Raw genomic sequence first — 16,995 nt, 5'->3', positions numbered from 1 at the left:
TAAGATGGCGGAGGCTCTCTTTCTGGCCTGCGCCAAGATGGCGGAGTGGCCGGAAGAGGCGGGTAAAGAGAGGCGGGGTTTCCGCCCGAGGGCCCATACTTCCCCCCTTCAGGCGAGGAAGAAGGAGGAAGTGTGCCATCTTGGTGGCCAGGTGGGAACTTCTCCCTTTCAGGCAGAGAAAAAGGAGGAAGTTCACCATCTTGGCGACCGGGCGGGAACTTCCCCTTTTCGGGCAGAGAAGAAGGAGGAAGCTCGCCATCCTGATAATGGTCATCCCGAAGAGGATGGAGCTCAAGGTCGGCATTGAGCTGACTAGATAAGGACTCAGTATCTGAGTCGAGAGTGTCCCCCTTATCAGGGTCGCAGTCGAGCGGCCGCGCAGCAGCCCCGGCGGAAACCTGGTAAGCGTCTTTCGGGGCAGGCGCGCCAAGGAGGCAGGCACGGATGGCCACGAGTGTGGGCAGGAGGCCAGGGGGAAACGACCTGCCATCATGCTCCATAGAGAAGGTGACGCGGTCAATGAGACGTGAGTAAGTGTCTGGGCTCCAAAGGTGGCAGGTGGCCAGCCACGGATTGAAAGGCAGGAGGAGATCCCAGTACTTTTGCAGGTGGCGGAGGGAAACCCTAACGCCATTAGTGTCTAGGAGGCCAGCAAGCGCTCTGACTTGCGGTGCTTGGCGGGAAGATAGATGCCTGCCCATTTTTCTGCCGGGGGCCGATAACGGGGGTCCTTACCTTGAGAGCGCGGCGAAGGGGTGGGAGCGAGATCCCACGAGGGTGAGGCAGCGGTCACGCCGGACCGGACTTGAACTGCTATCACGTTGGGCGCCAGTTGCGGCTGGGGTTTGTTTAACCCCGACGCTGACGGGGAGGTCTGGAGGGGTCAGGCTAGACTGCAGCGGCATCTGAGGCTGCGGCAGACAGCCTCAGAGGGGCTCTCAGGTGTGGAGGACGCACGGCAAGGGGAGGAAGAAAGCCGCGGAGACCAGGTCTGTGCGCAAGTCCGTTTTATTAAGGAAGTGCAGTGGGTTATATAGAGAATGAGGAGGGTGGGGTAGAGCAGGAGGAGTGAGGGCTATGGGGCGGCTGGGGATCGGCAGAAGCTTGTGGGCGGACTTGTGGTCCTGTGCCATTAGCTGTTACTAGGGAAGTGGGCAGATTTCAGGTTATGGTGCAACAAGGCTGCTCACACTGAGTGGGCAGGATGTGTGCCATCGGCTTTGGCAGGGTGTTATCCACATTTTTTTAAGGTTTTTTTACTTATACCCCCCTCATTTTCTGCTCTCTGTGTCCATTCGCTGTGTATTCTGTGTCCACTTGTATTTTCATCAGGCAGCACTGGGGATCTATGTCTCTTTGTTGTTGTCATCTTGCTGCATAAGCTCTCCATGTGTGCAGCACCACACCTGGGCGGGCTGTGGGTTCGTGCGGGGCAGCTCTCCTTGCACGGGGGCCACTCCTTGCGCAGGGGGCACCCCTGCGTGGGCCGGCACTTCTTGCGCGCAGCAGCAGTGCACGTGGGCCAGCTCACCACACGGGCTAGGAAGCCCTGGGTATCGAACCCTTGAACCTCCTACATGGTAGGTGGACGCTCCTTTTTTTTTTTTTAATAACGACAATCTCTGTCTCTTTGTCCTGCTGTTCCTCAGATATGGACAGTGTTCCTCTGGCCTCTGGATCCCAGAACAGTTGTTTTAGTTTTGCCTGACCATTAGCTGTTTCTGGAAGAGGAATGAGTCCTGTAGCTCTCTACTCTGCCCTCTTCCTTGGAAGTCCTTTCTTACACAGGGTTTCTGTAGTGATATTTGCAGGTATATTCAGATATTTTAAATCCACTAAAATTAGGGCGTTAATAAAAGAGAAATCCTTCAATACCACCCAATTAAAAATTCAAATTCTTACTAAGAAAACCCATACATGTATGGAGTACTTGGTGGTCGGTATTTAAGTTATAATTGTTGCCCTACAAAAATGAAGTTATAAAATAGACTTGTCATTTAATCTTAGGAGAGTTGGTAACATTTTAACATCTCTTAGGGAATACTATATGGTGTCTGCCCCAATACTCCCCTCCTCCATGCTTCATCTCAGTGACCTGTTTCATGTTTGTCACAATGCTCTCCATCAAAACATTTCATATGTCCTTATCTTCACCTTATTTTTAATCCCAGTCTTCTTCCAGGGGATTCTAGCTCTTTGTCCATATATACCCAGTTTTCTGATTCCCAGAACTTTGAATATTTCCTGTTAGAAAGACTGATGTGTAAATATTTGTAAATTAGACATTTAACCATCCTTCTCAATGGTTTATTCTCTTTGTTCTCCAGCACTAGAGGAGGATTTTAACTTTTTGTCTTGTAAATCCAGTCAAGATGAACAGGATGTGTCTAACAGAATGCAACCCAGATTACTTCCAGTAACTGTGCAATCTGTGAAATCAGGGTTTTTCTCTGGAATGGATCACTCATTAGGTTTACTAAATGTTTTCTCTATGGAAAGGGAATACAAATAGAGGTTGCATTTTCTCTTATAAAAAGCTAAACAGTTCAGAACTTGGGAGAAGAGAAAAGAGTGACTTTTCTGAGGAGCCTGCATCAGATTTGAGTTGACCTCGGTATCCCATCTGTATTTTGGATTCTGAGGTGTTCTCCAAACAATGAATTGTGAGCTGGCCTTACCCCGTTACCATTTACTGTCATTTCCATACATTGTATCTATGGAAGTACTATGTTAAAATACTTAAATTTTATTGGTTTGGGTTTTACTTCCCAGGGTGTTTCAACACTCTTGCCAGTTGAGGCCAACCTTTTTCAAAGACCAGCAATTAGTGGTTTATCATCATGTCCCTCCTGTTCTCTCCTCAGTGCTCCCTGACATGGTTTACACCTTCTCCACTTAAATCCACTATCTTTGAGGGGTTGGCTACCATTATCTCAATGAATTCACTGAATGCCTCTTCAAATTACTTGATTCTTCAACAAAATCCTTTGGTAATTTATCTCTATCTTGGACGTCTAGGTCAAAACACTCTGTTTCTGCCCCCCCTCTTAAACATTAAATGTTGAAACTCCTCCAAACTCATTTCCAGCCCTTCCTTTACTCCTCCCTTTTCACCTAGACAAATTCCTCCATTTGTTCACATTTATTATCTGTGTTTGTAGATCTTCTAAAACTCAGTCCAGATTTCACACCTGAGTCCCAGACCAGAACATAGAGTCTACACTGATATTCCCATAAGTAACGTAGATGGACTCATCACATTTTGAAAATAATGTTCTTCTTTAATTATCCAAACCTGCTGGAGTGAATTTACTTGTCCCCCAGTGGCTCAGTAAAGAAACATTGGAGCTAGTCTTCATTCAAACTATTCGTTTTTCAACCAGAGATTTTCTCTATGCAGAAATGAATAAAAGTAACCTTGCACTGTCCCCTCTAAAGTGTCAAACCCTATAGAGCTGAAGCAGGCTAGTAAGATAGGGAATCAATAGATGAATCTGGAACCTGGCAAGAAGTGCCTGTGGACATCAGCAACCCCAAGATGGTTGCTGGAAGACCCTCCCTGTGATTCTGCCACTCAGAAGAAGACTTCCTCTGGAAGCCAGGAGAAGCCCCAGATATTCCCTAAGGACTTTATCATTGGGCCCTCCTGGGAGATTGATGGGGGAAATAAGCAATCAAAACAGTAAACAGCTGGAACTCTTCCCCTTCCATTAGCAAAGAGGTGGGATCATTAACATTTCAAAAGCCAGACAGAAGGCTTGAACCAGATCTCTTGCTCTCTCATGCTTGCTTGCCTCTGGACCCAGACTCCAGCTGCCTTTCCCCTGCTTAAGGTATCATGGGAAGTTATAGCTTGTAAATCAGCCCTCTTGGTCGTTTTTCAGCCCCTTTAGCTCCACCTGGGACACCTGATCTGTTACTTTCTCCCAATTCTCTTCCTTCCCTGCCTAAATAAATTACTGGCCTAATTCACCCGGCATTGTCTTGAAATTCATTTCTGCAGCATAGCCAAGAACCTAGACAACATCCAGTAACAGAGCCAGACTCTGTTTTAGTTGCTAGTAGGACCAAATGCCCTTGGATAGGTCAGAGTTGACCTCCAACATATACACTTTTATGAAAAAAAAGAGATTATCACTTGCCTCGAGAATATTTTTGGGTAATTAGGCTGAAAATACATAGGGAAATATAAGAAAACTGTGAAAGTGGAGTAATTGCAAAAATGCATGCTACAAAATAAAGATTACAACTTTCAGTTTTAGAAGTGTGACTCTAGTAAAAGAGTCACGTTGTTTACAACAGAGGAAATTTTGTTAGATTACAACTCCTCTTAGAAATAGAGATTCATTGGAATTTTCTTGCTATAGATGGTATAGAGTAATTGCTTAGCACAGCCAAAATTCCTAAAATTCCTAAAGTTGTGAGGACTCTTGGAAAAGAATAGAAGGTTGATTTTGAAACTTTTAGAATGAAATGAATGATACAATCTGTTTTGCTTAATAACGTCTCCATGATTTATCTAATTTGTGGATAAGGATTGTTGTAAAGAAGGCATGCTTTGATTAGATTTATCTTGATTGTCATCTGAGTTAAATAAGGTGTGTCTTTTGGATTATAGGTCTGATGAGATTATTAGCTGTGTAAAAAGGGAATCCACCATTGAAATGCTGTTTTTTCCCTACTGAGAAAAGGACTCTGAACTCCAGAGTGTGGTAAAAGCAGCCTCATTAAGACTTGGATGAATGCCTTCTCTGTCCACACTTTGGTGAGTAAGGAAGAAAAATTTAACTACGCAGGAGAGTCTTCATTTTTTGTGTCAAAATTTTGTTGTTTTTAATATCTCTTTTATTAGTGTGCAGGCATTTGGGCCATGCCATTGAAGGTCAGCCTAAGTGATTGTGCAAATGCAATTACTATGGATTTATAATTCTTTAGCAATTTTGAAAGGAAATTCATCTAATATTACTATTCAGGGAAGATTTTTATGCAGTTAGACAAGTGGGAGAGACAGACAAATGAGCAGACAAGCAAATACATATATAATGAAAAGTATATGTGTGATCAGAAGGAATAATAGAATTGTAATACAGGCTCCAGGGAGGTCAAAGACTATCTTGGGTTGGGAGTCATTGAAGGGATCTCTGAGGAAATGGCAAAAGGGAGACTGAAGGAACATGCCTTTGATTTGGAAAGTGTTTGAAGGGCTTGTGGCAGAAATGAAGGAGTATTATAGTGGTCAGTGCTGAAATGATATCTAGGCTTAAGGGAATTTGTGTGCTTCTGGTGGTGATTTCAAATTCAATCCTTGACTGTCTGATGGATTAGTAACTTAAATTTCCCTAAATTGAAGGAAAATATTTTGTTTCAGTGGCATGGCCTTAATTATATGTCTTGACTGACACATACAGATTAATCCAAGAGTAACCTCTAGAAGAGAAGAATTTAATACATATCTGGGTGGGTGGGGGTAATGTCGAGTTATAGTTGATATTTTTGTGCCTATATTCATGAAAATAGAGCTCTACGCTGTAATTTTACGGCCAACAATGGAATCAATTGAAACAATTGAAAACCTGATATAGTCATGGCACTGTACAGATATGGATAGAAAGGGCCTATGATTGAGTCTTGAGATGTTTTAATAATATTGTTTGAGGTACACTGCAGAGCACAAGAGGAAGGAGTGACTAGAATAGTTTATATATACTCAGGGGACTGAGAAGACAGAGAAGTTTAGAGAAAAAAGTTCCAATTCTTTTCTGTTTCCAAGTTATAGACTGAGACACAAACAGTGGATTTATTCATGGGGTGCTCATTGGAGATGGTAGCATGATTTATTTAAGAGTCAATCAGGAATCCTAGTAAGTCCTCATTTGAGGTAGTGTTAGGAAAGTGTACAGTTTGCAGAAGGATGAACAGGCGTGAGAATACTATTACCATGGGCATTTGTGTTCACTACAGAAAAGAAAAAATGAATTTAAATGGTGAGATAACCAAAGGTGAGAAGAGGGAGTGGTATGTGTTAAGGAATTCAATTTTAATCAGGTAATTTCTGAAGAAAGAGGAAAGACAGAAATTCAATTAGAGACATTTGTCTTAATCAGGTTTAATATCACCATTGAATGAGAGAGAAGCAATTACTAATGGGTATGAATGGTGGAATCATTGTAGAGATTATGATGCCTAGCTGAGGAGATTTGTCAAATTATATCATTCATCTGATTATTATTAATCTTATATTAATAAAAGTGATGAAACGTGAGAATATGTGAGTCTCAAAGCTATGGGACTATAAGTGATTATAGTACATGGAGGAATGATCAATTACCTAATCAGTTTATCAGATATATTTGAAGTTGCTAGGAGTCATGACTCTATGTATAGACAGAAACAGTAGTTTAGTAATGTGCTGTGTCCAAAGAAGTAATGAAAGAAAAGTAATTAGAGTCCCCTCCTATGAGGGTAGAGGTGGTAACTAGGTATTTATTGACAGGTGGGATAAATACAGCAACATCAGATGTGTTCTTAGGAAGCATATGCAGAAATGAGTATGTGCTGATTACACTGGACAATAAACAGGTGAGGTGGAAGCTGATGTTTGGAAAGTGGGTTCACTGCATTGGTTTCCTGGGACAGGAGAACCCTGTGCATGCAGTGTAATTCTGTGTACAGACTATTAGAAAAGAAAGTTTTGACAAGTTGAGGACTCTGATTATTGAAATGAGAGGTGACTTTCCAGGTAAAACCTGGGTGTGGCATGTAACTTTAAGGAATTTAAGATCGGGAAACATAAAGGAAAAAATCAAACTCTAGCTGTGTCTTTTTCTAGCCGTGTAATTTTATCATATTACTAAATATTCTTGAAACTCTCTTCATGACATTTGCTAAATGGGTAGGTTGTCCATTTTTCAGTAGGATTGTGAGGATTATATTTTTAAAATATTTCATACTCCAAACACATTTATTATAATCATTTTTCTTGGCCTTGAGATGTAAATGGCTGAGTTAATCCTAACTCTGTTTGTGACATCTTCTCATTATTTATCCATGAAATGCATGTAATTATTAGTGATATTTTAGAGGAGAGCTTAGGGTATATATGTCCTTTACCTTACATAAATAATGTAATATAGGGATGGTGGAGTGATGATTAATATAGGACAAGATTTCACTAAAATATCAGATGTTTAAAATAGATTTTCTCCCAAATCCCTTTATTCTGTATCTTCTGAGTATTGCACCTCTTAGTCCTATAAGGAGGATGACAATGACCTTATGACTGATATACATCTTCTATTTTTGATGCAGGGCATTTTTTAAAATCTTTTTTTCTAAAGATACAAAGATCACACAAAATGTTACATTAAAAAAAAAAAGGTTCCCATATACCCTACTTCCTACAGCCACCCCCCCCCCCCCCCTTTTCCCACAGAATGACTTCCTTCATTAGTGTGGTACATTCATTGCATTTGATGAATACTTTTTGGAGCATTGCTACACAGCATAAATTATAGTTAACATATCCATTTCATTCAGTGGGTTATGGCAGGATATATAATGTCCTGCATCCGTTCTGATATAGGGGATTTTTATGCCTAGGTTTGCATGATGGAAGACATTGATCCTTCCCAATTGTTCAAGGCCTGGAATTGATGAATCCTATAAAATATATTCTTAAGTTTTTTGGTTCAAGAATCAATGCTAGTACATAAACCAAGAATAATTATATATGAGTCATTCCAGACTGTTTTATCTAGTAGTTGAGACCTAATTCCAGATGTGATATGGTCAGGGAATCCTATGTTTTAGAATAAGGGGTGGGATCTAAAGTCTGTCAACATCATGGGCTAATTAAGTAATAAATACAATTCAGTGATTTTCAGGTTCTTATCTGTACAATGAAGGTATTGATATCTTATCAGCCAGAGAAACCAAGACCTCTGACACCTTGATCCTGGGAGAGGAAAGTCCTACCACTGTTTCTCTTGGAGCACACTTGAGGTTCCTATTGATTGAGCTTAGGTTTACTGATAAGTGAAGGGTTTGGGATTCCTGACCCAAGGGTTTGAGTCTGGAAACTGTGTCAAGATTTGAATCTTAAGGCTTCTTTTCTCCATTCTTAGCTTTGCTTTGCTCACATCATACTTCTCTGGTTGTGGGTGAAAACTGAATGTAAGACAGTTGTCAGCTGAGCAATTGACAATGCAACCACAGGTGAGTAAGGAATTCTTTAACTAAAATTGTACCTCTCTTGCCATCAGATGGTCATGTTTCTCCTATTGGCATGGATATTCCAATTGTATTCACGATGTATTCAAGGATCTCAGTTTCACTTAAATTCCTACAAAACTCTACAATAGATGTGGTAAATCAGGGACCATCAATAAATAATCTTCTCTCAAACATTATAGTAGTTTGTCCTGGCTTCCATTACAGCTGTCTACTCTCAAAAGTCATGAGAGATAGTTATTTTTCTTACTGAACCCATGGCATCATTGGAGAAATAATGCACTCATGGATCATGTTAGTGCCTGAAATTGGCTTAAGCATGCAGTGAACAGACTTCAGAGAGGTGAGTAAGAATAAAATTTAAAGTTAGTAGGGAGACTGAAGTTTTAGCAGGTGCATTCAATAAGTGCACTGTTACAGGTGCTGGGGTGTAGGGTTCTCCATTGTTGCCAGAAGCACAAAGAAGTATACTAAATAAAAGGAAATGAGAAATCATTTATTTATTTGCCCCATTTTTAATTTTCTTAATGTTTTGTTGGAATATTTTCACATTTTGAAATAGTAGGAAAAAAATTTTTATTTCAGTTGAACACAATTGCCCATCTTCAATGTTTGTAAATCAACTTTACTCCAATTTTATAAACCATACAATGTTTAGGGAATTGTTTTCCTTAATTGTAGCTGTGCAGTCAGGAGGTGTATAAAAGGTAGAAAAAAATGAATGCACCCATGAAACTTTCTGAAGATTTGGAGAGAGCAGGAGCAATTAAGGGGCCTCTTTTACTCTTTAACAGACAGATGAGATGAAGATACAAGAGAAAATTTAAACTGGTGTTTCTAGGCCCCGAAGTAGTTGGAAATGGGATTATCTTACTGCAGAAATAGTCTAGGGCCATCTTTCATCACAACAGTCTCAGTGGATCCAGGCTTAAGATCTGGGACCATTTATTCTTCTACATGATAATGGACACCTGGTTATGTAGAGTTGATGGAGGGAGGCAGCACCTACTGATCCTATATTCTCTACGAAACCTTTCAGTTTTACAGAATTTGGTATATGTCCTCAAACTCCCTGTCGTTTTAATGAATAATAGGTCTCTGAATTGACTATAGCTAGAAAACAATTCACACTTTAGGTGATTGGATCTGTGAAAATATATCAGATTTTGTCAAATGATTTTATACATGAGAGGAATATGCGGCATCTATACAGGGAATAACCTAACCATACACATTGTGTAAAAGTGACATATCACGAATGTAGCTTGCCTTAGGATGAGTCTGTAGATTTATTTGGACTTGGTTGAAATGAGTGTTTTAGTTACGATGCTCAAATACAAGTTTTCTAATTGGCATCAGGAAGTCATAATTAAAAATTTATTGGGAAATTTCCAAGTATATTTCACACTACATGTCATGTGATAGTCCTGTACAATTCCCTTTTGTGTATTCAGAGTTTGTATGTGTCTGTGAATGTATCTTTAAGGTAGATGGCAGTTCAGCATTGAGAGTGATCTGGCTGGAACTCTAAATACATTTTGAGCTTAATGTACACCATTTCTGTTTCCTCAGTACTGTAATTTTGAGCCTTACACACAGGACATTGGTAAGGTTTCCTGTGTGAACCAAAATTACTGCCATCTTTTAGAGGTTAGTGACCTTCAAAGATGTGGCCATAGACTTCACTCAGGAAGAGTGGGCCCTGCTACACTCATCCCAAAGAAAGCTTTTCAGAGACGTTATGCTGGAGATTATCAATCATCTTGTCTCAGTTGGTGAGTCTGTCAAAATTTATCATCTCTTTCTATCTCTACTATCTATCTACCATCTCTCATATCTATCTACTATTTACTTATGTAAATAATAAGTCATCTTTCATTTTTTAATTCAAGCATCTAAATCAAGTTCTCCAATTCGTTTCCTTACTTTTTACTAACATGTATTTCACTCCAATAGAATTTAAACCTCTTGAACCCTTTCTTGAATCTCAATTTCTAACATTCAGGGCAGTCTTGACAACTCAATAAATAATTTTTGGGTGGATCAATGTGTGACTATTTTGGATTAAGTATTATACTCCAAGGGCTATGCTGAGGCTTCAGAACACAGTAGTAAAAACATCGTATATACTCTTTCCACAAAGAATTGATATCATTCTTCAAAGTGATGTTTATTGGGTTCTATTAGAACATAATAATCAGGGAAACCGACTTTGGCCCAGTGGTTAGGGCGTCAGTCTACCACATGGGAGGTCTGCAGTTCAAGCCCCGGGCCTCCTTGACCCGTATGGAGCTGGCCCATGCGCAGTGCCGATGCGCGCAAGGAGTGCCGTGCTACACCGGTGTCCCCTGCGTAGGGGAGCCTCGCGCAAGGAGTGCACCCATAAGGAGAGCTGCCCAGCGCGAAGGAGGGAGCAGCCTGCCGAGGAATAGCGCCGCCCACACTTCCGGTGCCGCTGACGACAACAGAAGCGGACAAAGAAACAAGATGCAGCAAAAAGACACAGAAAACAGACAACCGGGGGAGGGGAGGGGAATTAAATAAAAATGAAAATAAATCTTAAAAAAAAATAAATAAATAAAGGGGAAAACGCTTTCTGAAAATGGGACATTTAAAAAAAAAATAATCAAACATGGTAAAAACATAGAATTTTTCCCAATTTAGAATATAGAGGATTCTGCAGACTCTCCATGAACTTAGCATGGGCAGCAAATACCAGTGGGTCCACTGAAATGGCACGTGGTCAAATGTTACATCCTTTCTGTTGAGATATTGCTAGTATTCTGTGTTGAAGGTACTGTTGCCTTGCTGACCTTCAATGCTTAACTTACTCTTTGCTAGTCTGACATAGCCTTTCATTGCTTAACTTATTCTTTGCTAGCCTGACATAAACTTGATGGTAGTACACTGTCATTAACACATATCAAAGTCCAGGAACCTTTTTCCTACAAACAGGATATCAGCTCTGCAAATCAGATGTGCTTTCTCAGTTGAAACAAGGAGAAGAAGTGTGGAGAGAAGAAATAGGATTTCCACAAAACCAGAGTCCAGGTAAGTGCTAAATCCTTGTGTAGCTATAGTAGATAGGCATTTTCAGATAATGAAAAGATGCTTGAAAACATGAACTTCAGGTTGAGTGAGTTATGATTTCTGAAATATAGGCAAGAATATTGGGTAAATTTTCTTTATATGTGGTCATTGTTCCATATGCTTCCCAAGCTCGATTCAAGTGTCTTTGCCTTTAAGAAAGGGATATTCATTTGCTATGGAATTAGATCATGATCTTTCTTATGATCCTACTCTTGTAAGCTTTTCCCCACTTTTCACCTCTCTGATGTGCCAACTTTTAAAATTTTTCTTAAATTTCAATCCTGAAAATCTTTTTCATGTTGTGATCCTACTCTTTGAAAATTTTCCCTCTATTTAACTTTTTAACTTCCCAGATTCTTTACGTAGTTCTCATATTTCAATCCTGAAAATCTTTCCTAACTGTAATGTCCTATAATGTTTTCTTCTGCCTAGAATATTCATTCATTTGATATTCCTTCCCAGCTAAATGCGAATGTTTGCAACATAGTGACAGGAATATTTGGAACTTCCCATCATTTTCATTCCCATAATGCTACTGTAAGATTTTATTGTGATTCTTTGCAATTATTACAGGCAGAAAAAGTGCCATTAAAAAACAAGAAATGATATTCACCCAAGCTGTCCTTAGGAAAGGCACTTCAACAATCATGTCATTGGTAAGCTTCATTGTGAGAATGCTAGTTTTCAAATAAATACCTGGGGATGGAATAAACTAGGAATTTGTACATTCCCATAACTGTAATACATGTTGGGATTAAATGATAATCCAGTAAATATGTGATAATTTGAATTTAGAGAAAAATTAATCTGAACTCCAAACTCTCACCTGAGTTCATTTAAAAAGATGATTGCTTAAATGCGGTTCACATATATAATCTTTGAGACATCATGAAGTTCAAAATTGATTAGATTGCTGTGTAATTAAATTGCCATAATAGACAAAATCTGCATTGAGGAGAATAATGTGTACATGAAACTAATTTATGAAAGGTCTTAATGGGAGATTATCACTGGAGGATTAGTCTACAATTCATATGTTATGAAACAAGGAAATTCTTGAATATGGACACATATTTTAGGTTCTCTCATTTACTTCCCTGCAGCAGAAAGCCTACACTCACAAGAATTCCTTTAAATGTAATTATCTGCAAGATGATTCTACTCACAGATGCACCGTGGCTCAACATATATCAATTAACTTGACAAAAAAAACATATGTCAGCAAATCATTTGGAAAAGTCCTAAATGAACAAGCATCTCTTAATCAACATGAGCATACTCGCACTAGAAGTAAATCATATGAATGCTACCAAAATGCTAAAGCCTTAGCGAAACACTCTGACATCAGACAGTACAATGGAATTCGCATTGGAGAGAAGTCCCGTGAATGTCATCTGTGTGGGAAATCCTTCAGTAGAAGTTCTCATCTTAGACAACATGAGAGAACTCACACTGGAGAGAAACCCCATGAATGCCATCAGTGTGGTAAGGCTTTCATTCAGTATTCTCATCTTAGAGGACATCAGCGAACTCACACTGGAGAGAAACCCTATGAATGTCATCTATGTGGGAAAGCTTTTAGTCAAAGTTCTAACCTTCAAAAGCATAAGAGAACTCACACTGGAGAGAAAACACATGAATGTAATCAGTGTGGGAAAGCTTTCAGTCAGTATTCTCATGTGAGACGACATGAGAGAACTCACACTGGAGAGAAACCCTATGAATGCCGTCAGTGTGGGAAAGCTTTTAGTCAAATTTCTATTCTTAAAAGACATGAGAGAATTCATACTGGAGAGAAACACTTTAAATGCCATCGTTGTGGGAAAACCTTCTTTTATTGCTCTTCTCTTAAACACCATGAGAGAACTCACACCGGGGAGAAACCCCATGAATGCCATCTATGTGGTAAAGCATTCAGTCAGAGTTCTAATCTTAAAAATCATAAGAGAACTCACACTGGAGAGAAACCTCATGAGTGTCATCTATGTGGGAAAGCTTTCCGCCGAAATTCTCATCTTAGGCAACATGAGAGAACTCACACTGGGGAGAAACCCCATGAATGTCATCAGTGTGGAAAGGCCTACAGTCGATATTCTCGTCTTAGAGAACATGAGAGAAGTCACACAGGAGAGAAACCCCATGAATGTCATCTATGTGGGAAAGCATTCACGCGCAGTTCCACCCTTCGGCAACATGAGAGAATGCACAATGGAATGAAACCATAAGAATGCCATTTATTTTGGAAAACCTTCATTTTTCTAACTTTAGATAACATGAGATTACTCAGACATTCATACTGTGAATGTCATCAATGTGAGAAAGCCACCAGTCAATATTCTGACCTTAGATGAGATGAGAGAATTCACACCATAAAGGTTTTGGTAATAGTATAGACTTCAGCTATATATTTAACCTTTAGAGACACCAGAGAGCTCACACACGGAATAAACACTATGTTTGTAATCAAGTGCAAGTTCCTGTAGTCATCGTACTACTTCAGTTAATCAAAGGAAATTCATACTGGAGAAAAGGTATATGAATGTCATCTCTGTAGCAAGGTTGTATTTCTGTGAGGGGTAGTTTTTGAGGGGATTGAACAAATTGGGTATCTGAGGGCTGAATTATGGATATCAGTTGTGGATATGTTCTAGATTTTGGGATAGGAGAATGTGTGAAGTCTGTTTTGGAAGTCTAGGGTAAATCAACATAGATGTGGTTGCCTCTAATGGGTAAGTGATGGGCATTTGGATGGGTCACTGATTACATGTTTGAAGAAAACAAAGAAAAGTTTGCTTTGTTTCTGATTTTAGAGGAGCAATACTCTTATCTGATTGACTAGAATCTTTATGAGTGGGGAAAGTGTCCTGCACACAGTAGTTCACTGAACAAAGAAAGCAGAGGTTCAGCCTCAGCAGACTTTCAGCTCCTACTCTCCTCTTCATTGGACTTAACCAGGTCAGCTGACTGGGAGGTGAAGATGGTCAACCACCACACCAAGGAACTGAGAGTGCCTACAACTGCAAGCAGGAGAATCGCATCCAACAGTCATGTGGGATCTAAGCGCCCTCTTGATTTAGAGGTGGAGTGGACATCACCATCCCAGGGTCCACAGGATGGAGGAATAAAATATGGATTAGAGTAGACTTACTGGTATTCTATTATAGATCTATTATGACTAACAATGGAAGAAATTGTATCACTGATATGGAGACAGTGGCCACGGTGTTGCTGAGAAAAGGGAGAGAGAAGAAGAGATGTGATGTGGGGACATTTTCGGGACTTGGAGTTGTCCTAAATGATATTGCAGGGACAGATGCTGGACATTATATATCCTGCCATAACCCACTGAATGGACTCAGGGAGAGTGTAAACTACAATGTAAACTATAATCCATGCAGTACAGCAGTGCTTCAAAATGTATTTACCAAATGCAACAAATGTGCCACAATGATGAAAGAGGTTGTTGATGTGGGAGGAGTGGGATGGGGTGGGATGTGAGGTATGGGAACCTCTTACATTTTTTAATGTAACATTCTTTGCGATCTATGTATCTTTTAAAAAAGAAAAGCAATTAAATAAAATTAAAAAAAAAAAAAAAAAAGCAGAGGTTCATATAGTTCTCATTGCCCCTTGCTGATGGCCCAGTAGTGAATATTAGCCCAGGCTGAACCCATGGGAAATATCATCTTGTCCATAATCAAGCAATTCCTAACTCTACAAGGACCATAGGCAGTGCCATTATGATGATCCACATTTGGATATTCTGTCCTTGACATTATTTATTGAAAAATGAAGATCCAGTGCATGCATATATGGAAGCCTTACAGCTAATTTCATCCATAATTTTGAAAGGCTGCTGAATGATTTCCTACTATAATGTGTGTGGTTAGAGGTATTTTTCTCACCCCTACTCCTCATAATTTAGCTAGTACTGAAATACCAAATGTTTACCCTAAATAGAAAACTAAAGGATGTCTTCTCATCATTCTGTTATATGCAGATATAATGGCAGACAGCTTACTGTTGGCTGATGTATAAGTGAACAAACCCTGAACATCTGGTGTCCTCAGGAAGCCAGGTCAGGAAGGCATGGGCCTTTGTCTGGTTTTGCATCCACATCACTGTTGATGGGAACCCCCTCATGCAAATGTGTCTTTTCAAGGGGACCTTCAGAAGCACCATCATGAATTTACCCTGTCAGTAGGCACTTCCAGGGGGAAGTATTCTGATTACTCTGGACCCAGGCTATGATGAGGTTTTCTAGCCTCAGGAGGACCTGAGAGCTCTTGGTAATTCTTTCCATTTGGACCAAGTTCCAGTAGTATACTAGAAGTGGCCTTTTGCAAGAGCATTGTTGGACTGTGTCTGGGAAATATGTGGTCTATAAAATCCATGGTTCTGCTTTCCATGTAACCCAATATAGAGGTGCCAGGAGATACTAAGATATAAAATATGCTAGCATAGTTGTAACACCTTCTCTCTAGGTCATTGGACTCACCCAGGATAACTAACAAAAGGACAATGACAGACAATTCCCATCCCAAATGTCAGACAGCCAAATAAGCCAGTTCCATATCTGCCCCATGGAATCTAAACCCTTGTCAATCAGAAACTGAGCATCACCACCCCCAAATCCTCAAGATTAAAGAATGAACAAACAATGGGGGAATACAACTATGGACTAAAGTAGACTAAAGATAATTATTATCTTTCAATATTGGAAGAACTTGTATCATTGATATAAAGGCAGTGGCCACAAGTTCTGAGGTTAAAGAGAAGAGAGAATAGGTGTAACATGCATTTTTGGGGGGACATTGGAATTGTCCTGCATGACATTGCAAGAATGTATACAACCCTTATACATTTTGTCAAAACTAATAAAAATTGGGTGATGCAAAGTGTACACTATAATGTATACTATAAACCATAGTAGCAATGATTCAATATGTGTTCATTTATTCTAACAAATGTACCATGCTAATAAAAGATGTTGTTAATGGAGGAATGTGTGGTAGCGGAAGGGGGTGGGTATATATACAAGAACCCCTTGTATTTTTAATGTAACATTTATGTAATCTAAAGCTTCTTTAAAAGTAAAAAAAAAAAAACTACAAAAAATTAAGGGTCTTTGCTTCTGCCCGAACCGAATGATTTGATTTTCTCTAATTTCAGTATTTATTAAGCAGTTTTTGTGTTAATTTCGGCCAAAGTACGTAATTTTGTTGCTTATTTTTTGTTTTTTGTCTTTAATGTTCTACTTTCCATTGTATTAATTTATGACAAATATAATTATCTTAAAGCCATAGTTTGAATGTGCTTGTTCTTCTGGAGGGGATATTTATATCTAATATAATATCATAGAACCATCTGAAATATATACTACTGAAATGCATCCTGAGATATGGCTCACGTAAAAAAAATGATTTTGGAAAATATTTTGGAGTTAACCCACATACTAGATTCTCTGTTTTGGGTGTTTGAAATATACACTAATATATTAACTATCCTGCAGTTTTTTAAAAAATGCATTTATTTAAGCTATTTCAAAAACATATTTGGTATTCCATGGCATGATGTTGGTAGAAAGAGCCTGTGTGTTGGATCAAAATAAAGCAAGATTGGAAAGCAGCTTTGGCTCAATCACTTGGGCTCCCGTCTACCATATGGGAGTTCCTG

General features: G+C 39.5%; 1 protein-coding gene across 6 annotated transcripts in view; it reads left to right on the top strand.

Moving 5' to 3' along the window:
- Window positions 1-16,622, top strand: part of LOC101421435 (zinc finger protein 596-like) — a 50,428-nt gene extending 33,806 nt beyond the window's left edge. For 2 of the 6 annotated variants that reach the window (XM_058296730.2, XM_058296731.2), the window contains exons 2-7: window positions 4,619-4,765; window positions 8,124-8,214; window positions 9,878-10,004; window positions 11,185-11,280; window positions 11,893-11,975; window positions 12,423-16,622. In XM_058296730.2, the coding sequence (XP_058152713.1) occupies window positions 8,203-8,214; window positions 9,878-10,004; window positions 11,185-11,280; window positions 11,893-11,975; window positions 12,423-13,544 (1,440 nt within the window). In that variant the 5' untranslated portion in view covers window positions 4,619-4,765; window positions 8,124-8,202 and the 3' untranslated portion in view covers window positions 13,545-16,622. Of the gene's footprint in view, window positions 1-4,618; window positions 4,766-8,123; window positions 8,215-9,801; window positions 10,005-11,184; window positions 11,281-11,892; window positions 11,976-12,422 lie in introns of all 6 variants that reach the window. The other 4 variants (XM_071215069.1, XM_071215070.1, XM_071215068.1 and 1 more) reach the window with 3 other exon arrangements.
- The last annotated feature ends 373 nt before the right edge of the window (window positions 16,623-16,995 follow it).

The sequence above is a fragment of the Dasypus novemcinctus genome, chromosome 5 (genome assembly GCF_030445035.2).
Source record: "Dasypus novemcinctus isolate mDasNov1 chromosome 5, mDasNov1.1.hap2, whole genome shotgun sequence".
In the NCBI taxonomy this organism is placed as follows: Eukaryota; Metazoa; Chordata; class Mammalia; order Cingulata; family Dasypodidae; genus Dasypus; species Dasypus novemcinctus.
The sequence above is the reverse complement of the archived record's forward strand: the minus strand, read 5'-3'. Positions and strand labels throughout refer to the sequence as shown.